Source organism: Leuresthes tenuis, unplaced genomic scaffold, assembly GCF_036924035.1.
Source record: "Leuresthes tenuis unplaced genomic scaffold, fLeuTen1.0.hap1 SCAF_13, whole genome shotgun sequence".
NCBI classification, from domain to species: Eukaryota; Metazoa; Chordata; class Actinopteri; order Atheriniformes; family Atherinopsidae; genus Leuresthes; species Leuresthes tenuis.
The window spans coordinates 2079519-2102503 of NW_027325367.1; the positions used below are offsets into that span (position 1 = coordinate 2079519).

The 22985-nt window shown below is 43.1% G+C and overlaps 1 protein-coding gene across 5 annotated transcripts in view; it reads right to left on the reverse strand.

Annotated features, from left to right (window-relative positions):
* LOC140266916 (unconventional myosin-VI-like) overlaps positions 1 to 22985 on the reverse strand; it is a 138403-nt gene that overhangs the window by 32916 nt on the left and 82502 nt on the right. For all 5 annotated transcript variants that reach the window (XM_072362053.1, XM_072362052.1, XM_072362051.1 and 2 more), the window contains exons 21-25: positions 17089 to 17219; positions 14303 to 14380; positions 12863 to 12992; positions 9281 to 9371; positions 4999 to 5149 (exon numbers count right to left, since the gene is read on the reverse strand). In XM_072362053.1, coding sequence (XP_072218154.1) covers positions 4999 to 5149; positions 9281 to 9371; positions 12863 to 12992; positions 14303 to 14380; positions 17089 to 17219 — 581 coding nt within the window. The remainder of the gene's footprint in view (positions 1 to 4998; positions 5150 to 9280; positions 9372 to 12862; positions 12993 to 14302; positions 14381 to 17088; positions 17220 to 22985) is intronic.

Genomic DNA, 22985 nt, shown 5'->3' on the forward strand with positions numbered 1-22985 from the left:
TTTATTTCATCTGCAGATGCATTTATTTCCAGGTTTTCTTTTTAAATTTCTGCTTCATTATGCAAATTAGGTCTTAAATGAGTTAAATTAAAAATCAAAGCAGAAAATTTGATTTTTTTCCCCACATTCTGCATTATTATTGTTGCATAAATTAAGTTTTCTTTAAATTTTAGTCGCATTTATCGTCATATAAACTAATTTAAATATATTTTTTTTAATTAATGTTGGATTGTGGCAGCTTCAGGCTTCCATACCCAGGCAGCTTGTTAACATTCGGTGCTTTAACTGGTCTAATTCTGAGTTGTTGCCGTCTCATTTGAGATTTTTTCCACTTGAACAAAAGTTAAACTACATTTTTAACATTTTTAACCATCATAAGTTAATTGATATTCTACAGTTTGTTATTTTCCACCTTGATGGCAGCATCTGTCTCTGCAGAACTCCAACATCCAGCTGTGCATCAGTGGTACCTTCACCCAGATGAAGCCCTCCATGCCATGGACTCTGCTGCAGCCCCAGACCATCACAGACGCTGCTTTAAACCTTCCTCTGAGAACAGCTGGATGCTCTTTCTCAGCAGTTTTTCCCAGAAGCAGCTGAAACGTGGACTCATCTGCCCACAGAACCCGTGTCCACTGTCTTTCTGTCCCTCTGAGATGAGCTGGAGTCCAGAGAACTGGGCCGTGGTTCTGCTCAGAGCTGATATATGGCTTCCTCCTGGTGTGATGCAGCTTCAGCTCACATTTCTGGATGCAGCCGTGGACTGTGTTGAGTGGAAATGCTTTTCCCAGGTCCTCCTGAGCCCATGTGGCTGTATGGATCATGGTGGCCTGACGGTTTCTCCTGCAGTGCTGCCTGAGGGCTCCGAGCTCATCCAACAGGGCTTTCTGTCCTTGGCCTTTCCACACTGAGACTTCCCCAGACTCCCTGAATCTGTTCCCAATATTCTGCTCTGTAGATGCTGAAAGACCAAAGTTCTTTACAGTCTGACTCTGAGGAATATTTCCTGAACTTATTGATGATTCTCTGATGGAGTTTGGCCCAAAGCGGTGAGCCACGACCCATCCTTGTTGGAGAGGCTGAACCTTTGGTGGAAGCTGCTTTTATACCCAATCCTGACACCCTCACCTGGCAGCAGGTAACCTGCTGCTTGGAGAAGCTCCAGAAGCTGTTGCTGTAGATTCTATAAACTTTCTGTCTTTCTTTGACTCTACAGCAGCTTTTAGAGTGTTTTGCTGCATTAAACTAGATTTCTGAGTGAAATTAGATAAAACTGGAGCTAACAGACAATAAGGTTCAAGCTTATGTTAGAAGAAAGAATTCTTTCTCTCTGCTTCTGTCTTTTCCTCTGATGTTTATTCTTGTCTTCCTTCTCTTCTTCTTCACTTCCTGTTGTCTTCCTTCTCTTCTTCTTCACTTCCTGTTGTCTTCCTTCTCTTCTTCTTCACTTCCTGTCGTCTTCCTTCTCTTCTTCTTCACTTCCTGTTGTCTTCCTTCTCTTCTTCTTCACTTCCTGTCGTCTTCCTTCTCTTCTTCTTCACTTCCTGTTGTCTTCCTTCTCTTCTTCTTCACTTCCTGTTGTCTTCCTTCTCTTCTTCTTCACTTCCTGTGACACTTTTCTTGCTGCTGTGTCTGACTCTGGGGCTGATTTTTGATTGTTTTTTACTGTTTTAACTGTTTTAACTGTGTTTCTGAGGGTTTTATCTCGTTGTTGGCGTTTAAAGCAAATTAAAGTTTGAAACCAAAGTAATAAAACACACATCTGAGCAGCCGTGGGTGAGTTTCACAGCAACTTTCCACACTGAGACTTCCCCAGACTCCCTGAATCTGTTCCCAATATCCTGCTCTGTAGATACTGAAAGACCAAAGTTCTTTACAGTCTGACTCTGAGGGATATTTCCTGAACTTATTGATGATTCTCTGATGGAGTTTGGCCCAAAGCGGTGAGCCACGACCCATCCTTGTTGGAGAGGCTGAACCTTTGGTGGAAGCTGCTTTTATACCCAATCCTGACACCCTCACCTGTCAGCAGGTAACCTGCTGCTTGGAGAAGCTCCAGAAGCTGTTGCTGTAGATTCTATAAACTTTCTTTGACTCTACAGCAGCTTTTAGAGTGTTTTGCTGCATTAAACTAGATTTCTGAAATGAAATAAAACTGGAGCTAACTGATTCTCCACCAATAAGGTTCGAGCTTATGTTAGAAGAAAGAATTCTTTCTCTCTGCTTCTGTCTTTTCCTCTGATCTCTCCAGCATCTGATGTTTATTCTTGTCTTCCTTCTCTTCTTCTTCACTTCCTGTTGTCTTCCTTCTCTTCTTCTTCACTTCCTGTTGTCTTCCTTCTCTTCTTCTTCACTTCCTGTTGTCTTCCTTCTCTTCTTCTTCACTTCCTGTCGTCTTCCTTCTCTTCTTCTTCACTTCCTGTCGTCTTCCTTCTCTTCTTCTTCACTTCCTGTCGTCTTCCTTCTCTTCTTCTTCACTTCCTGTCGTCTTCCTTCTCTTCTTCTTCACTTCCTGTTGTCTTCCTTCTCTTCTTCTTCACTTCCTGCTGTCTTCCTTCTCTTCTTCTTCACTTCCTGCTGTCTTCCTTCTCTTCTTCTTCACTTCCTGTTGTCTTCCTTCTCTTCTTCTTCACTTCCTGTGACACTTTTCTTGCTGCTGTGTCTGACTCTGGGGCTGATTTTTGATCGTTTTTTACTGTTTTAACTGTTTTAACTGTGTTTCTGAGGGTTTTTATCTCGTTGTTGGCGTTTAAAGCAAATTAAAGCTTGAAACCAAAGTAATAAAACACACATCTGAGCAGCCGGGATGAGTTTCACAGCAACTTTCCACACTGAGACTTCCCCAGACTCCCTGAATCTGTTCCCAATATTCTGCTCTGTAGATGCTGAAAGACCAAAGTTCTTTACAGTCTGACTCTGAGGAATATTTCCTGAACTTATTGATGATTCTCTGATGGAGTTTGGCCCAAAGCGGTGAGCCACGACCCATCCTTGTTGGAGAGGCTGAACCTTTGGTGGAAGCTGCTTTTATACCCAATCCTGACACCCTCACCTGTCAGCAGGTAACCTGCTGCTTGGAGAAGCTTCAGAAGCTGTTGCTGTAGATTATTCTTCTATCTTTTCCCACTGATCTCACCTCAGTTCCTCCTTTACTTTGGCAGCAGCTCAGATTTCTCCTTCTCCAAACAACAAACCCTGAGCCAAAGTCTTTCTTTCCTTTTTGTTAAAAGATCATATTCTTCTGTCCCTTTGACACTGATCTGTGGGCCAAGGCCAGCAGCTCAGATTTTATTCTTGCTTTTATACCCAATCCTGACACCCTCACCTGTATTCTTCCAGAACTCCATCTGCGATTCTGCTTCTCATTCCCAAACGGTTTACAGTTTGTAAACCAGCTCGAACCGTTGTAAATGCGATAAAGTTGGCCAGTGAAGTCACAGAGGATGGTGTCTCTGTGTCAGTGAAACAAAGCTTTAAATATCGCTGCATGCTGAATGCTTTTCTGCTGCAGAACGGTCCGAAGAGTCGACGGATCCGTGGAGCACGTCAGCTCTGGATGACACCATGTAGTGGTCAGAAATAACAGCGTTTCAGCGCTCTTTTCACTCTCGCCCTGTTTTTATTGCACATTTCTTGCACAACACTCTCAACAAACACTTTCACACCCACTTGACAACCAGTGGGAGTCAGTGGGCTCATTCTGCGGCGGCACAGTCTGTTTATTTTCAGCGTGCACCGGTTAAAGTTTACATGTCAGCATCTGAAATCCCTGCCGGGGATTCTGGGGTGTTTACTCTGACTAGGAGCTGCAGGACTGGAACATCCAGGTTCTCACGGTTCACCGTCACCTGACAGAGGCACGCAGGTGTAAACCCGAGCAGCCGAACATGCTGCCGCCTTTCAGCTGATTAATATTCATAAGCATCTGCTGTCACAGCAACCTTTCTCCTCCGCCTGTCACTGCAAAGTGTGACATGATGGCAGCCTCTCGTTCAGGGCTCCTCCACCTCCGTTTGTCCCTGTAAGCCCAACATTTACTGCACCGAGCACCTCACAAATCAGCAGCTCCTCGCCGGGGAAAAGCAGGAAGACAAAGCACAAGAAAAATCCCACTTTTTCAACATTTAAGATCACGACGGCCGAGATAAGACGTCTAATGGGTAAATATCTCCGGTTATGTGAAAAGATAAATCCAGAGAACATAAAAGGGAAATGATCCCAACCTTTAAACATTTAAAAACTCGAGCCGTAGCGTTCTGCACTATTTGGTGGATTTTTTCCTCTTTCTTAAGGACATCACTTTCAGATCCTGTTCATCTGCTGGAGATAGTTTTTTAGGCCTGACTCTTCTTCTTTTGTCCTCCACTTGTCCAGTTTCCTCAAATGTTTTAAGGACACACTGCACACCATGCTGAGATATGCCAAGTTTTCAGCTAATAGCTCTTTGGGAATCACCTTGTTGCTGCAGAAATCCTATTTTCTGTCTGTCAAACTGTGTTTTCTTTGCTGTTTTTCATAGATGCAGCTAAAGAAATGGGAACAAATGATGTGTCTTTGTGACAAAGAGCCTAAAGATCCAGTTTAAAATGGCTTCTTTGCTAAGTTGTCTGTCTGTGTCGACACAACACTGGTTCATCCCTTGAGTTAGGAGCCTTTTTTCTGCCTTCATAGGTCAGAGTTAAGTGGCTGAACAAAGAAAAAACACTGAAAATGCTCAGGAACAAGGACTGAAGATGAGTCAAAAAGCAGAAAACCTGTGAAAGAGCTTCAGAAAGCTGCAGAACTGTTGATCAGGTTCAGTTCTGATGCAGAGTCTCATCAAACCAGCTGTCTGTCAATCAGCCCCAGAGCACAGATTCATCTTATTCTGCCCATCATGTTCTCTGAGGAGGTGTTTCAGCTGTGGAGCTTCTCCCCCTGCAGCAGATGCGTCTGTCAGCCCCACAAAAGGCTCGTCACCGAGGAATCCAGCACACGGACGAAGTGAAATCCACCCACCTTGATTTTGACGATCAGGGCGTCGATGGCGGCGTCCAGCTCCTTGATCTGCTGGCTCATCTCCTGCTTGCCCTCCTTCAGGCCGGACACCACCTCGTTGAAGCGGCCCATCCTGTTCTTCAGGCTGCGCACTTTGACCAAGCCGTCGATGCTGCGGCACAAACACAAAACGTCCTTCAGGCACCATAAAGTATGATATCTATCTCATGATAGATGCCGAGTACATGCAGCTGAGAGATGAGGCCAAGTGGGGCCTCACAGGAGCTGCAGGAGCTGTCAGACTTTAGCAGAAACACACAGAAGACATAAGAAGTTGGCCAGGACAGGTGAAAATGGGGGAAAAGGCAGGACTTCACCAGGAACTGAGTGAGGAAAAACCTGCACAATGCAGCTGTAAAACCAGCCTCTTTCCAGATGGGACTCGGGTTTATTTCTTTTTCCCTCTCTCCAGCGTTAAAACCGGCTCAGACCGGCTCAGGCCTCTGATTCAAACCGTTAGATCAGGATTAGCAAAGGTTTGTTGCTCTCTCAGAAGCTCAACTTTTCGCTAAAAGGACATAAAGGTTAAAGGTTAAAGCTGAGATCCGTAAACAGATTTTTTACTCGGACTCTGATTCAGAAACACACAGAAGACATGTCAGAAGTTGGCCAAGACTCAGGTGAATATGGGGGAAAAGGCAGGACTTCACCAGGAACTGAGTGAGGAAAAACCTGCACAATGCAGCTTTAAAACCAGCCTCTTTCCAGATGGGACTCGGGTTTATTCCTTTTTCCCTCTCTCCAGCATTAAAACCGGCTCATATCAGAGTATAAGTGTCTTCATACAACAAACATCTCAGGCCTCTGATCTAAACTGTTAGATCAGGATTAGCAAAGGTTCGTTGCTCTCTGAGAAGCTCAACTTTTCGCTAAAAGGACATAAAGGTTAAAGGTTAACGCAGAGCTCCGTAAACAGATTTTTTACTCGGACTCTGATTCAGAAACACACGGACGAACCCAACGCTCACATCTTACGAAGCTCAGAAAAGTCTCATTCAGTCCAGTTTGGTTCACAAAGTTGCACCGAAACCAACTTGTTCCGGAGCGAAACCGCAGCTGTAATAAGTTCACTTCCTGATCCGTTTGTCAGCTAAAACGGCTTCACCTGCCTGCGCTGATTACTCACACAGGCAATGATTTGCTGTAATTACTTTTGATGATGACACAGTTCCTTCTCTGCTGCATCACATCAGCTCCTCAGACTGGGAGAAATCACAACGTCAGCCTCACTTAAAGCTGCAAACTAACTTCTGTTTGCTCCGCTCATGTCTGTCGCTGAATCCCAACTTCTACTCTAACTCCTCCCCAGGCCGCACAATCACACGGCCTGCGGGTTGCCAGATCAGACGAAAACCCTGCAGAGCAAGAGGAAAACTTCTCTCCACCTGCATCCTCAGCTGCTCTTACCTGCCCAGGGGTCTGAGTTGTTTGGAATCAAAATATCAGCTAATTAGCAGAGCTGCTGCGTCGCCAGGCGACTGCCTCTGAGGTAAAGTGTGTGCGCCTGGCAGAACGACCGTGCTGAGCTGCGAAAGAGGCAGATAATGAAGAAGAAGAGGAGGGAGGAGAGGGAGAAGAAGAAGAGGCCAGCATCTGAAAGGAAGGCGTCTTTCCAGGGGAACAAATGGAAAGAAAACCAAAGAGGCTGCAGGATCTGATCACTGAAGACAGGAAAAACAAACCGAGAATATGAAGAAGAAGAGGAGGGAGGAGAGGGAGAAGAAGAAGAGGCCAGCATCTGAAAGGAAGGCGTCTTTCCAGGGGAACAAATGTAAAGAAAACCAAAGAGGCTGCAGGATCTGATCACTGAAGACAGGAAAAACAAACCGAGAATATGAAGAAGAAGAAGAGGGAGGAGAGGGAGAAGAAGAAGAGGCCAGCATCTGAAAGGAAGGCGTCTTTCCAGGGGAACAAATGTAAAGAAAACCAAAGAGGCTGCAGGATCTGATCACTGAAGACAGGAAAAACAAACCGAGAATATGAAGAAGAAGAGGAGGGAGGAGAGGGAGAAGAAGAAGAGGCCAGCATCTGAAAGGAAGGCGTCTTTCCAGGGGAACAAATGTAAAGAAAACCAAAGAGGCTGCAGGATCTGATCACTGAAGACAGGAAAAACAAACCGAGAATATGAAGAAGAAGAGGAGGGAGGTGAGGGAGAAGAAGAAGAGGCCAGCATCTGAAAGGAAGGCGTCTTTCCAGGGGAACAAATGTAAAGAAAACCAAAGAGGCTGCAGGATCTGATCACTGAAGACAGGAAAAACAAACCGAGAATATGAAGAAGAAGAAGAGGAGGGAGAAGAAGAAGAGGCCAGCATCTGAAAGGAAGGCGTCTTTCCAGGGGAACAAACGTAAAGAAAACCAAAGAGGCTGCAGGATCTGATCACTGAAGACAGGAAAAACAAACCGAGAATATGAAGAAGAAGAAGAGGGAGGAGAGGGAGAAGAAGAAGAGGCCAGCATCTGAAAGGAAGGCGTCTTTCCAGGGGAACAAATGGAAAGAAAACCAAAGAGGCTGCAGGATCTGATCACTGAAGACAGGAAAAACAAACCGAGAATATGAAGAAGAAGAAGAGGAGGGAGAAGAAGAAGAGGCCAGCATCTGAAAGGAAGGCGTCTTTCCAGGGGAACAAACGTAAAGAAAACCAAAGAGGCTGCAGGATCTGATCACTGAAGACAGGAAAAACAAACCGAGAATATGAAGAAGAAGAAGAGGGAGGAGAGGGAGAAGAAGAAGAGGCCAGCATCTGAAAGGAAGGCGTCTTTCCAGGGGAACAAATGGAAAGAAAACCAAAGAGGCTGCAGGATCTGATCACTGAAGGCAGGAAAAACAAACCGAGAATATGAAGAAGAAGAAGAGGAGGGAGGTGAGGGAGAAGAAGAAGAGGCCAGCATCTGAAAGGAAGGCGTCTTTCCAGGGGAACAAACGTAAAGAAAACCAAAGAGGCTGCAGGATCTGATCACTGAAGGCAGGAAAAACAAACCGAGAATATGAAGAAGAAGAAGAGAAGGGAGGTGAGGGAGAAGAAGAAGAGGCCAGCATCTGAAAGGAAGGCGTCTTTCCAGGGGAACAAACGTAAAGAAAACCAAAGAGGCTGCAGGATCTGATCACTGAAGACAGGAAAAACAAACCGAGAATATGAAGAAGAAGAGGAGGGAGGAGAGGGAGAAGAAGAAGAGGCCAGCATCTGAAAGGAAGGCGTCTTTCCAGGGGAACAAATGTAAAGAAAACCAAAGAGGCTGCAGGATCTGATCACTGAAGACAGGAAAAACAAACCGAGAATATGAAGAAGAAGAGGAGGGAGGAGAGGGAGAAGAAGAAGAGGCCAGCATCTGAAAGGAAGGCGTCTTTCCAGGGGAACAAACGTAAAGAAAACCAAAGAGGCTGCAGGATCTGATCACTGAAGGCAGGAAAAACAAACCGAGAATATGAAGAAGAAGAAGAGAAGGGAGGTGAGGGAGAAGAAGAAGAGGCCAGCATCTGAAAGGAAGGCGTCTTTCCAGGGGAACAAACGTAAAGAAAACCAAAGAGGCTGCAGGATCTGATCACTGAAGACAGGAAAAACAAACCGAGAATATGAAGAAGAAGAGGAGGGAGGTGAGGGAGAAGAAGAAGAGGCCAGCATCTGAAAGGAAGGCGTCTTTCCAGGGGAACAAATGGAAAGAAAACCAAAGAGGCTGCAGGATCTGATCACTGAAGACAGGAAAAACAAACCGAGAATATGAAGAAGAAGAGGAGGGAGGTGAGGGAGAAGAAGAAGAGGCCAGCATCTGAAAGGAAGGCGTCTTTCCAGGGGAACAAATGGAAAGAAAACCAAAGAGGCTGCAGGATCTGATCACTGAAGGCAGGAAAAACAAACCGAGAATATGAAGAAGAAGAAGAGAAGGGAGGTGAGGGAGAAGAAGAAGAGGCCAGCATCTGAAAGGAAGGCGTCTTTCCAGGGGAACAAATGGAAAGAAAACCAAAGAGGCTGCAGGATCTGATCACTGAAGACAGGAAAAACAAACCGAGAATATGAAGAAGAAGAGGAGGGAGGTGAGGGAGAAGAAGAAGAGGCCAGCATCTGAAAGGAAGGCGTCTTTCCAGGGGAACAAACGGAAAGAAAACCAAAGAGGCTGCAGGATCTGATCACTGAAGACAGGAAAAACAAACCGAGAATACAGGAGACCACAGAAAGGGTGAGAACAATAACAGAGGAGGAGCAAAGAGGACAGAGTAGGAAAGGAAGGGAGGACATAAAGAACCCACCGAGGTTTGTGCTTCTTCCTGCAGAGCCACATCCGAACCGTCTTCTGCATCTGGATGCAGGCGTTGGCTCGGTACAAAATCTTGTTCTTCACTGCGGGAGACAGAAAAAAGGAGGTAAAGAAGGACATCAACTTCCTGCAGTCTCAACAACTTCTTCCCCCAAACTGCAGACACAGAAGGCCCTGCTCGGCAGCCAGAGTTCGGTTTGTCCTCTCTGGGCTACCGTAGAAACATTCATTCAGTTCAAACCCGTGAACAAAGTCAGATGAAGAGGTTTCAGATTCCCAGCTGGCTCTGATGTCTGAAGTTAAAGCAGAACGCTTCGTATCAACACAAAATACGTGTGAATTTTCTCATATTTTGAGGTGTTTAACTAGTCGAAAAACCGCAGAAATCCACAGAACAGTCGTTGAGGAAGAAGTCAGCCTCCTCACACTTCTCAGTTTGACTTTTGAGACCTCAGGCAGCGAAAGTTGCCGTGTTTTCGTTTATTAGTGAAGAAAATCTGAAGCAATCCTTTAAAAAGTCGATAAAATAGGCTGTGAAACAAAGGCAAAGCTTGAGGGAAGACAATAAAGCCTCTGTGATGCACATTGACTCTTTATAAGTGTTTTTACTGTCTAACTTCCCCTTTCCTGCCTCTCCTGACCTCTGATTGGACCTCATCGATATTTCTAAAGTATTGTAATTAAAATATTCAATCTGTCCTGCTGCATAAGTTGTTTATTAATGGAGAACTACTGCTATTAAACTATTAAAACTACAAATACTAATAAGAGTATGCAGGTTAGCACAACCAGAACAGCTTTAAGGACAACACTGCTGCTGCTGCTGCTGCCCCCTGCTGGACCGGAGTGCATATTTAATTACATACGTGCACATTTTGAGGCTAAAACGCTGAAAGATGAGCTTGAAATATCATAAACTGGACGTGAAACTGGACTAAATGTGGCTGTTTTTAACTGGACTTGGATTGAAGCTGTTCATGCCTTCTTTTTAACGTGTTAATGGGATTTTTTGGTGTTATTTTAACGAACTAAACTGAACTGAACTCCACGACCAGCTCTCCTGCTTTCAGGTCTGAACCCTCTGGGACCAGGACCTGGATCAGGATCCAGACCCACCCTCCACCTCTGATCCTGGACATTATTTATGACTCACTTCCCCCCTCTTTGCCAACAAAGATCATTTTTCTGTCCTGCCAGTGAAGCAGGTCTGAATTGAAATGAAAAGAGAAAATTAAAGCGACGGAGGAGAGATGAAGTGTGAAAGATAAATGGAGACAAGAATCGATAACATCTCTGCTCGCTGCCAACCTCATTTCATCTGGTTATGACCTCAGAATATACAACATCTCCAGCATCCAGACGCTGGCCGGCCGTCCGGTTGTGTAACCGCTGCAGTTAATTTAATTCATTTTTAATGGAATACGATGATTTGCTTTGCAACAGCGGCTTCGGCTCAGTTTGTGCGAACAAAGCTCATTTTCAAACTGATTATAAGAGCAAAGAGTGTGAGACGAAGGCTGAGCCACACCATGAATGAAGGAAGAAAGCCGGAGTGGTTTCAGCAGAAATGTTTAAAATGTTTTCCGCCTGCAGCGTCCGACACAGACAGGCCACGCCTCCAGGGGCTCAGACCGCATTACGACCAGCTGTCACCACCAAGGCTGCCGCGATACACTGATCTCACGATACGGTTTTATACGATTCGGTTTTATACGATTCGATTTTATACGATTCGATTCAATATGATTTAATACACATCATTTTCTGAAAGACTTTAAAGGGACAGTGTGATTTGACATGAATAGTCGCTGATTGGACTGGTGGTTTGACCTTTGAACCGGAAGGAAAACACCGCCAGACAAACGGAAACAAACCAACATTCAGCGTACGCAGACTCATGTTTATGTTGTGAATATTACATCATCAACCTGATTGTTTTACTTTCTGCTAAATACCATAAACACAAATCCAAATTCTCTAATCACAAAACATCTTTTTTAATTTTTAAGAAGGAGCTCAAACATTACGACAATCCTACGTTCTATTTGTATGATGTTAATGTTCTGACTTTTCAATAAAGTTTGCAAAATAAATAAATAAATGAAAAAAATAAATAAAATAAAATAATATCGATACTCGCAGCTGAAAAATCGATACAAAATATCGCGATATCGATAAAATTGAACGACAATCGTATGATGTTAATGTGTTTTCAGTAACTGTGAGGTCTGACTTTTCAATAAAGTTTGCAAAAAATAAAATAAATAAATGAAAATAAATTTAAAAAAAAATAAAATAAAATCGATACTCGGAGCTGAAAAATCGATACAAAATATCGCGTTATCGATAAAAATTGAACGACAATCGTATGATGTTAATGTGTTTTCACCAACTGTGAGGTCTGACTTTTCAATAAAGTTTGCAAAATAAATAAATAAATGAATAAATAAAAAAGAAAGAAAAAAAGAAATACATGAAAAAAAAAAAATATCGATACTCGGAGCTGAAAAATCTATACAAAATATCGTGATATCGATAAAATTGAACGACAATCTTATGATGTTAATGTGTTTTCAGTAACTGTAACGTCTGACTTTTCAATAAAGTTTGCAAAAAATAAATTAATTAATAAATAAATTCATTGAAAAATAAATTAATTAAAAAATATATCGATACTCGTGGCTGAAAAATCGATACAAAATATCGCGATATCGATAAAATCGCTCAGCCCTCCTCACCACCCTTTTGTGCTGCTGCAGCCATAAGGCTCCCTGGCTGTTATACTTAGTTTCTACTGATGCATGTCGTGTTTTCTGGGTCCATTCTGCACAAACCTGAGAGGGATGGATGTGCTGTAAGCGCTTCTCCTAACACGTAAACATCTAAACGCCACGAAGCGTTGGTCCTTGGACCGGTTCTGCCGTAAACAGCTAACTAACCGGCAGAGAAAACGAGCTCAGCCCGAGTTCGGCTCTTTGTTCTGGACCGAAGCAGGAAGCCATCCCAGCCTCTCTGGCATGCGTTTCACACACAGATCCTCATGGTTCTGACGGCTGAACTGAACTGTAACGCAGCTCCGATCAGCTGAAGGAAAGAAGGAATCAGGTGCTGGGTGTCTGCAGGTCTTCGGTTGGTTCTGATCTCGTTCTTATTTCAGTAGAACTGCACCAGAGTTTGTTCGGTGGCAGAAAAAAAACGACCTTCTTCCATCAGATTAGCACGGCAGCTCAGAGATTCACCGATAAAATGAAGCTTCTTTCTTTCTTTGTGAAGCTTTACGGGACTTTTTTTAGGCCGAAGCATCAAGATTCACTGATAAAATGAAGCTTCTTTCTTTCTTTGGGAAGCTTTACGGGACATTTTTTAGGCTGAAGCATCAAGATTCACTGATAAAATTAAGCTTCTTTCTTTCTTTGGGAAGCTTTACGGGACATTTTTTAGGCCGAAGCATCCCTCCACATCCTCAGATCTCCAATTCATCATTAATGCTGTTGGCATGGTGATAAACATCATTCAGGAAGTGAAACTAACCGCCGTCAGTGTAATTCTGGGGACTGTAAGAGATGCTGCTTACACTTGATGACGGACAGAGCGCACCACTGGACCTTCTTCCAGCGGCTGTGGATCAGCCACTTGTTGACCTTCTTCACCAGCTCCGCCAGGTGATCCGGGTCCGACTTCATGATCTGATCAAACTCTGCGAACTGGAGACAAGTCAGAATAATTAGGAATAATAGGAATAATTACAGGATGAGTCCGGAGATATTCTACATCAGTTAAAGGGTGCAACTAAAGCATCTTTTGACTGCTTTGTGGCATCGAAGCGGAAGAAAACAGACTTTAGGAGGACTCCATACATCCAGGATGCATCATATTTATGAATAAATACTGAGTTAAAAGGTTTAATATCATCAACTGTGTAAATCCTGACTCAGATGTGTGGATATTCACTGAAATGGGCCGTGTGCCACGTTAATTATACGTCTAAAAAGTTGCTTTTTTAATGATTTTTTACCATTTAAATGAATGGCCTGAATGTTTATTTCCTACTTTAATCTCTTTGAACACTTGGTCCAACTCAAAGTGTTTCTAAAAATGTCCCAATGAGGCTTTAAAGCCATTCTTTACTCACTGAAAGATGGACAGATAAGAATTCTTTCATAAAATATGAGAGGATTGAGTTTGAAAGTGTATCCGGCACTAATATCTGCTGATATAACAGGTAACCTGATGAAATCAGGTCAGTCATTTTGGTTATATAACACAAACAAATATGAGAAATATGCCAATTAAGCACTTCTGAGCAGCAACATCTGGATCTCCAGCACCGGTGGGAGGACAAACTGCTCCAAATACCCGTGAATCTCTGAGATTTCTTTCCAAAAAGCAGGTTTTAAAACTGCAGGGAGGTGCAGGTTTCTCCTCTTCTTCTGTGCTTCTTTTATAATGAAGCGACGCATCACTCCTGCGCTCCTGAACCCTTTTTCCACCATCTTTGATTTGAAAGTCTGAGGAGTGCCGAGATCCTGCAGAGACCTCTGACCTCCGAACCCTGACAGCCTGCAGCTGAAGTCTTTAATTGGTTCGTGGCTCTATGTTTTCCACACACGTCCTCAGGTTTAAGATGTCAGCCACACTGGAAGCTCCCCCCCCCCCAGCTGCACTAAAAAGCCCAGAAATGTAAAAACGCTTCCTTACAAACAGGAAACATCTCGGGCTGTGTTATCAGACCCTGTGGCTGACTAAAGCTCAGCCAGCAGTGAGTGTTATCCTGCACAGCGTGTAACTGGGTCCTCTGCAACAAGCAGGTGCTTTCATAAAGGCCCCCCCGGAGCGCACAGGGCTAATCCAAATGTGATGAATTATTCATCTGGCTGAGAAATAAAACCCACTTCAGCTCTCTCTGCAGTCTCCTCTCTCCTCAGCAGACACAATGAGTAATGCACCTTCCTCTGTTGTATTTCTCTGAGGGAACAAGGCCTCTATTAGCCAGTGTGGGGGGGGGGTTTCTCACCTTCCCAGGGCGGAAAAACACTCTGGTCAGGCCAAACTTGTAGTCATTCTCGTTGAGTCCCAGCGCTTTGAACAGAGCCTGCAACACAGAGGATATGTTGAAAACAAACCAACATTCAGCATAATCAGACTCATGTTTATGTTGTGAATGTTACATCATCAACCTGCTGGTTTTACTTTCTGCTAAATACCATAAACACAAATCTAAATTCTCTAATCACAAACCATCTTTTTTAGTTTTTAAGAAGGAGCTCAAACATTACGACAATCCTACGTTCTATTTGTATGATGTTAATGTTCTGACTTTTCAATAAAGTTTGCAAAATAAATAAATAAATGAAAACAGTTTAAAAAATGATAATATCGATACTTGCAGCTGAAAAATCGATACAAAATATCGCGGTATCGATAAAAATGAACGACAATCGTATGATGTTAATGTATTTTCACTAACTGTAACGTCTGACTTTTCAATAAAGTTTGCAAAAAAAAGAATAAATAAATAAATGAAAATAAAAAAATAAATAAAATAATATCGATACTCGCAGCTGAAAAATCGATACAAAATATCGCGGTATCGATAAAAATGAACGACAATCGTATGACGTTAATGTATTTTCACTAACTGTAACGTCTGACTTTTCAATAAAGTTTGCAAAAAAAAGAATAAAATAAATGAAAATAAAAAAAAAATAATAATAAAATAATATCGATACTCGCAGCTGAAAAATCGATACAAAATATCGCGATATCGATAAAAATGAACGACAATCATATGACGTTAATGTATTTTCACTAACTGTAACGTCTGACTTTTCAATAAAGTTTGCAAAAGAATAAATAAATAAATGAAAATAAAAGAAAATAAATAAAATAAAATAATATCGATACTCGCAGCTGAAAAATCGATACAAAATATCGCGATATCGATAAAATTAAACGACAATCGTATGATGTTAATGTGTTTTCACTAACTGTAACGTCTAACTTTTCAATAAAGTTTGCAAAAAAAATAAATAAATAAATTAAAATAAAAAAAAAAAATAAAATAAAATAATATCGATACTCACAGCTGAAAAATCGATACAAAATATCGCGATATCGATAAAAATGAACAACAATCGTATGACGTTAATGTATTTTCACTAACTGTAACGTCTGACTTGTCAATAAAGCTTGCAAAAGAATAAATAAATAAATGAAAATAAAAAAAATAAAAATAAAATAAAATAATATCGATACTCGCAGCTGAAAAATCGATACAAAATATCACGATATCGATAAAATTGAACAACAATCGTATGATGTTAATGTGTTTTCACCAACTGTGAGGTCTGAATTTTCAATAAAGTTTGCAAAAAAAAGAATAAATAAATAAATGAAAATAAAATAAATAAAATAAAATAATATCGATACTTGTGGCTGAAAAATCGATACAAAATATCGCGATATCGATAAAAATGAACGACAATCGTATGATGTTAATGTGTTTTCACTAACTGTAACGTCTGACTTTTCAATAAAGTTTGCAAAAAAAAATAAATGAAAAAAAAAATAAATTAAAAAATTTATTAATTACAGCAGAACCGAAACATAACGGCAGGAAAAAAGGCCAGAATCACCGGAACAAACAACATTTAACGTCCCATCTAACAGCTCAACACTTTGATTCTTAAGGAAAACAGGAATAATGTGGCTGAGCTTAATTAACAGTCAGCTGGAGGAAGTACAAACAACATGGGAAGGTTGTGAGAAGGAAACATACAGGCCAAAGAGTCAGGAGAGAAGACTCAAAGCAACGAAAGAACAAGAGAAGCAGGAGAGCTGGCTTTTCTCCTGCAGCTGGTTTCTTACAAAGTAAAGCATCAGTAACACCTGAAGAGATTAAAGCAGCTCACAGCGATGGTACTAAGGCTCCAAAGTGGGCAGAGAAAACATCTGAAGCAGCCATGGACTGTGGATGGGAGTGAGACTCAGAGATGAATCACCAAGGAGACGATGCTGCAGCTTTGGGCTCTGATGATATGGGCTGATGTAAAGGACCAGAGGAGGTGTTCAGGTGGACTCTGTTCTCCTTCCATCTCTGATGATATGGGCTGATGTAAAGGACCAGAGGAGGTGTTCAGGTGGACTCTGTTCTCCTTCCATCTCTGATGATATGGGCTGATGTAAAGGACCAGAGGAGATGTTCAGGTGGACTCTGTTCTTCTTCCATCACTGATAATATGGGCTGATGTAAAGGACCAGAGGAGGTGTTCAGGTGGACTCTGTTCTCCTTCCATCTCTGATGATATGGGCTGATGTAAAGGACCAGAGGAGGTGTTCAGGTGGACTCTGTTCTCCTTCCATCTCTGATGATATGGGCTGATGTAAAGGACCAGAGGAGATGTTCAGGTGGACTCTGTTCTCCTTCCATCTCTGATGATATGGGCTGATGTAAAGGACCAGAGGAGGTGTTCAGGTGGACTCTGTTCTCCTTCCATCTCTGATGATATGGGCTGATGTAAAGGACCAGAGGAGGTGTTCAGGTGGACTCTGTTCTCCTTCCATCTCTGATGATATGGGCTGATGGAAAGGACCAGAGGAGGTGTTCAGGTGGACTCTGTTCTCCTCACTGAACAGTCCAGATCTCAATCTGAGTTGAAATTTATGGTGGAAAATAAGGTCGATGACGAGGCTCCATCCTGCAGAGCTGATCTGTCAGCTGCTGTACAAGAAAGCTGGAGCCTGACTGATGAAGAAAGTGGTTTTCCATCAGCTGGGGGTTGTAGAAATCAGAGGACTCACCTTGCAGAAGAGGCGCGGGTCGAGGCGGGTGAGTTTGGGAGGCATGTACTGCTGATACATGTTGTAGAGTTCATGGAAAGGAGCTCTGGAGGGGAAGCCGCCCTGCATCAGGTCCAGCACAGACACCATCCCTACAGAAGCAGGACACAGCAGGGATTAGTCTAAAAACCACACTGGAGGTGAAAACAGGCTTTAAATGTAAGCTCCCAGAGATAAACTGGAGCTGCTTCTCCTCTCAGGGATGATGAGATCACAGCAGCAACATTTTGTAGTTTAACTGGAAACAGTTGTGCAAAATGATCACAATTATCCCAAATTATCACGATTCGTCTTCAGTATTCAGATAGAAATCAAAGAACTAGACAAGCTAAAGGGCATAACTGATGTTGTTTCTGGGTAACAAAGCACAGGATCAATAAGGCTCGATTCCTGAAAAAGGTCAAACTCCATGTGGAGCCCCAACCAGAGCAGTTAGGTGTCATGTTCTGGTCTTCCTCCTCTGGTCTCCAGCGACGGACTGAAGCCAAAGCAGCAGGATGTGACAGAAAGCTAATCTAAGGTAATGAGCAGCGTTTAAAATCAGACGGTGTCTGGTGTTGATGTGTTCGGGACCTTTCCTGACGCTGCTTTACTCGGGTAAACACAGATGATTTAGCATCTTCAGTCACATCGAGGAGCTTTCTCATGTCAGAGCGCCCGTCACGGAACACAGATGGAGCGAGCTGGCGTGAGTTCAGCCTCGCAGCCGTGTTTTTAACGGTGGTGAAGCTGCCCCAGAACTCGTGTTTATGGAACAGTTCTGACAGAAAACCGTTTCTACAGAGTGTGGATCGATTTCTGAATCATGAAACTGTAAAGAGTATTTAATCATTTAATCATCTGCAGAACAGCTTCAGACACAGCTGCACATCAGGCCTGGATGTCTGTGACCTTCAGGCCTGGACGTCTGTGACCTTCGGGCCTGGACGTCTGTGACCTTTAGGCCTGGACGTCTGTGACCTTCGGGCCTGGACGTCTGTGGCCTTCAGGCCTGGACGTCTGTGGCCTTCAGGCCTGGACGTCTGTGACCTTCGGGCCTGGACGTCTGTGACCTTCAGGCCTGGACGTCTGTGGCCTTCAGGCCTGGACGTCTGTGGCCTTCAGGCCTGGACGTCTGTGGCCTTCGGGCCTGGATGTCTGTGGCCTTCGGGCCTGGACGTCTGTGGCCTTCAGGCCTGGACGTCTGTGGCCTTCAGGCCTGGACGTCTGTGGCCTTCAGGCCTGGACGTCTGTGGCCTTCGGGCCTGGATGTCTGTGGCCTTCGGGCCTGGACGTCTGTGGCCTTCAGGCCTGGACGTCTGTGGCCTTCGGGCCTGGACGTCTGTGGCCTTCGGGCCTGGACGTCTGTGACCTTCGGGCCTGGACGTCTGTGACCCTCGGGCCTGGACGTCTGTGACCCTCGGGCCTGGACGTCTGTGACCTTCAGGCAGCTCTGCATTAAAAACAGACCTGATTCTGTCCTGGAAATCACTGCCTGGGCTCAGGAACACTTCCAGGAATCATCGTCTGTGAGCACAGCTCAGCATAACATCCACAGATGTTGTTAAAGCTCCACCAGATGCAGGTTAAAGCTCCACCAGGGAGAGAAGAAGCCACATGTGAACGTGTTCCAGGAACATCTTCTCTGGACCAAAGCTCATTTAAAATGAGAAACTGTTCTGAGGTCAGATGGATCAGAACCTGAGGCTGCAGCCTCCAGACTAAAGAGGAGAGGCACCATCCAGCTGGTTATCAGCTCTCAGTTCAAAGCCTGCATCCTCCTGGCATTTCCTCCATTTAACTAACCAGAGATCATTTTCAGCCAAAGCAGACATTCTATTTGCTGGCAGAGTGCGAACTATCCTGATGACTTCATTCATGGATGCATTTCTGTGAGCTATGGAGCCTGTGAACAGATGTGACAGGGGACATTTGTTCCCCGAGTTCGTCCTTCAGGCAGCTCTGATGGCTTCTGTTGCCTCGAGGATCGTCTGCCTTTCAGGCTGAACTCAGAGGAATTAAATGTTTGTGGGGAGTAAAGACAGCAGCCGAGTCCACAAAGCGTCCACTGATGTGTATCTGGGGTTCTTTTAAAGGTCAGTGCACGTTATACCTGACAGCCCATGCTCAGGGCTCAGCAGGAAGGTGACCCATTGATTCTTCCAGGCAGCGAAGCACATTTCTGCTCATATAGAAGCTAGGAAAGGTGTGTTCTTACACAACTCACACTTGGGGTAATTGTTGGGCATCAAACAACATTGTTTTCTTAACACCGAGTATATTTTTCATCAGTCCCGGGATTTTCAGACTCCAGTTTGAGCGCGAGTCGACCCTGAGCTGGGATTAGGGGTTAAATAATGAATTCCAGCTTTTCCAAGATAAATAAGAAGAAACCAACCTCTGTGGTGAGCCCCGGTTCACCTCCTGCAGGTGTATCTGCATCATATAACTGCTGATTTGTTGGAGCTCAGTTTGACCTTGTTTTTGCATCTATTTAGTTTATTTCTGCCTGTGAGGATGAGCTTCTTCTTTGTATTCTGAACAGGATTTACTGAAAGATGAGGAGAAAAGCAATGCTCACACACGAGCTAACAGCGAGTTAGCAGCATTTCAGCTTCACAGGCAGCTGTTTCTGGACATAAAACGTGTGGCTTGGTCAACAAAAGGCTGCAGAACACCTCCACAACACTGGTTATAAAGTCAGGTTATGACCCACCTGCAGCTTCCCATTTACCACAAGAAGCATGAGGAAATATGAACCATTTAAAGATGTAAACCAGGCAGGATGCATGAATAAGTAACTGCATCCATCCAGGATCTGCACACCTGGCTATATTTTACAATATTATAATAATATACATATAATATCCGTCAGTTCATCTCTGTGACATCCAGGAAATGTGTCCAAAAAAAGAACAAATTCACTCTTTCTGCTGGGATCAGAGAAGCAAACATTTAGGATTTTCCTCCCATTTCCAACGAGTATCGATTGATCAGGATGAACTTTTCCTTATTCAGCTCCGGGGGTACATCCGACCTTAAAGCTGTGGTTTTAGTTTTCCTTGGAGTTCGACTTCAGGGCTCCAATCCCTCCTAATCCTGGTCTTAAGCTTTTCTCCTCTAACTTATACTAACTCTTACTTGTGGGCTTTAGAAATCCTTCCCACAACTCTTAGCTAAACGATAAAGAAAGCTAAGAAAGCTAACTAATAATCAATCCCTCCCGGCTCCGGGGAGGAATCTGAATGTTGATTTCTTTGTTTTCTGGGGGCTCTTTCAGACAGATGTGCGATTAATTAATTAAAATTAACAATGTTGTCAGGACTATTTTTTTCCAGCTGCGTCTCCTGGCCAAAGTTAAAATGTTTTAAAGCCTCCATGCCCTAATAAGTTCAAGGTTAAACTACAGCAATGGACTTTATGTCGCCTTTAACTGGTGCAAAATGCTGCTGCTGCCCATCTTTAACCAACACTAACAGACGTATGAATATCATTCCTGTTCTTAACTGCAGGACGGTTTCTGGCCCGGTTTGCTGTTATATTCTTAACTCCCTTCATTGGCTTCCTGTCCTTCATAGAACTGATTTTAAACTTTTAATGTTTGTTTTTAAAGCTCTTAACGGCCTCACCCCATCGTATTTATCTGAGCTTTTAACTGTAACCCTGGCAGAGCTCTGAGGTCAACAAATCAACTTTAGCTGGAAGTGTTCAGGTTAAAATAAAAGCCCTGGGGTGACCGAGCCTTTTCTGCTGCTGCCCCCAGGCTCTGGAATAAGCTCCCCCCCCCCCGAGATGCATCTTATTTCTGACCTGGGCCTCTTTAAATCAGGGCTAAAAACCTACTTATTTAGATGGCTTTTAATACCCAGTAGTATGGAGACACTTTTATATTATTTTATTCAATTTTACTGTATTTTATTGCGTTTACTGTTATTTTATTGTTTTGTACTTATTCTTTTCTTTATTTATTATCTGATGTAAAGCACTTTGGTACCGAAATGGAATGTAATAAATGACATTTACATTTAAACTTAATATCTGCAGAGCAGCTGATCAGTTTACTCGTTTTGTGATTAAACTAAAAACAGTGACTTGCTCACAGTTTTTATTCCTTCTCGTGTGGTTGGACTCAATGGTTCTTTTGACAGTGCAGCAGTTCTGTCTGGACTAAAACCCTCTGGTTCCCGGGAGAAATAACAACAGTAATCCCGTGGACGGCGCCGGTTCGCGAGCTGAGCTGCGAGCGTGGACACGTCGGCCATTTTTATGTTGTTAGCAGTCAGCAGAGATCACAGCCAACACATTTAGTTTGTTTTAGTATCACTTCTGAACTCACTGAAGAGTTTTATTCGACTTTATATGTTGAAGTTGAGCATCTTTTTCAAAGCAGTGTGATTATTACTACACTTCCCAGCATGCACTGCTTCCACAGAGTCTCCTTAAAGCTTGAAGACCTGATTAAAACCTACTGCCTGTCTTGTGGGAAATTAACAATCTAATAAGGCCTAATACCGAGTGTACTGATGTGGTGAAAGGCGTGTAATGATCCATCTTAATTAGCTGAGGATCCCACATGTTTAGGAGGCATGAGGCATGCGTGTGCACCGTTTATTCTCATGAGAGTGGATGGAAATAACAGAACAAGCCTGGTGCTCTGGGGCCGATTTTATACAGACGGGTCACAGGTAAAGTGTGTTACTTCATAAAAACTGAAGAAATAATTACGCAGACAGAATATAAATGAGTGTAAATGTTAAATTAAGTTAACTGAGCTGTTTCAAACCAACATTTACATTTTAAAAGGCACCAGAGGAACTTTTAATTAGTTCAGCTGGTCTAAAGACAGATTTAGCTAAAGTATTCTGACATGAGGACAGTTAATACTCCCCCTGAAGAATAGTGCTTATCATTATTGTATTTAAAGCTGCTTTCAGTTTTTATGGATCACATATGTGGAACAAACACCCAGAAAACTGCAGGTCTGAACCAATTCTTCTTCTTTTAAATCCAACCTGAAGACTTTCCTGTTCACTGCATTTAATAACTGATTTAATTAAACCGAAGGACTTTGATTAATAGCTTCAAACTTGTTTTTCTGTTTTACATAAAGCCCTTTAAATGACGTCGTTATTCAGTTGTGCTATATAAATACATTTATATGTATTTAGGACATCATTTTATGTTTTTAAGGATTCAAATGCAGATTTTCTGAGGGCTTCTCAGTGACGATAGCTAAGCTCACTCACATAGAAACTCATTATTCATCGTCAAGAGTGGCATCAGGATCTGTTAATTACTCAAAAGAACTATTGATTTAATTAGGGCTGCATATTACAAAGAGAATACATCTGTATCCCAACATCAACAGGCACAGTATTAATATCACAAAGACAATTAGAGACTAAACAGAACAAGCACGGGTTTGTTAATGAGGGCTGCATTCCACTTAGCGCAAGCTAACCAGGATTCAAAGAGACAGAAGTATATTCAAGTATTTGTTTTTATATAGCATCATATCATCATCCCAATATTCAACAATGATGCTGCATATTTTCCTAATATTGTGCAGGCTTAGATTTAATCTGCACCGCTAGCACATTTAGCACTGTTAGCACTGTTAGCACCGTTAGCGCCGTTAGCATCGTTAGTACAGTTAGCGCCGTTAGCACCATTAGCACAGTTAGCGCCGTTAGCACCGCTAGCACATTTAGCACTGTTAGCGCCGTTAGCACAGTTAGCGCCGTTAGCACCGTTAGCGCCGTTAGCATCGTTAGTACAGTTAGCGCCGTTAGCACCGTTAGCACAGTTAGCGCCGTTAGCACAGTTAGCGCCGTTAGCACAGTTAGCGCCGTTAGCACAGTTAGCGCCGTTAGCTGTCC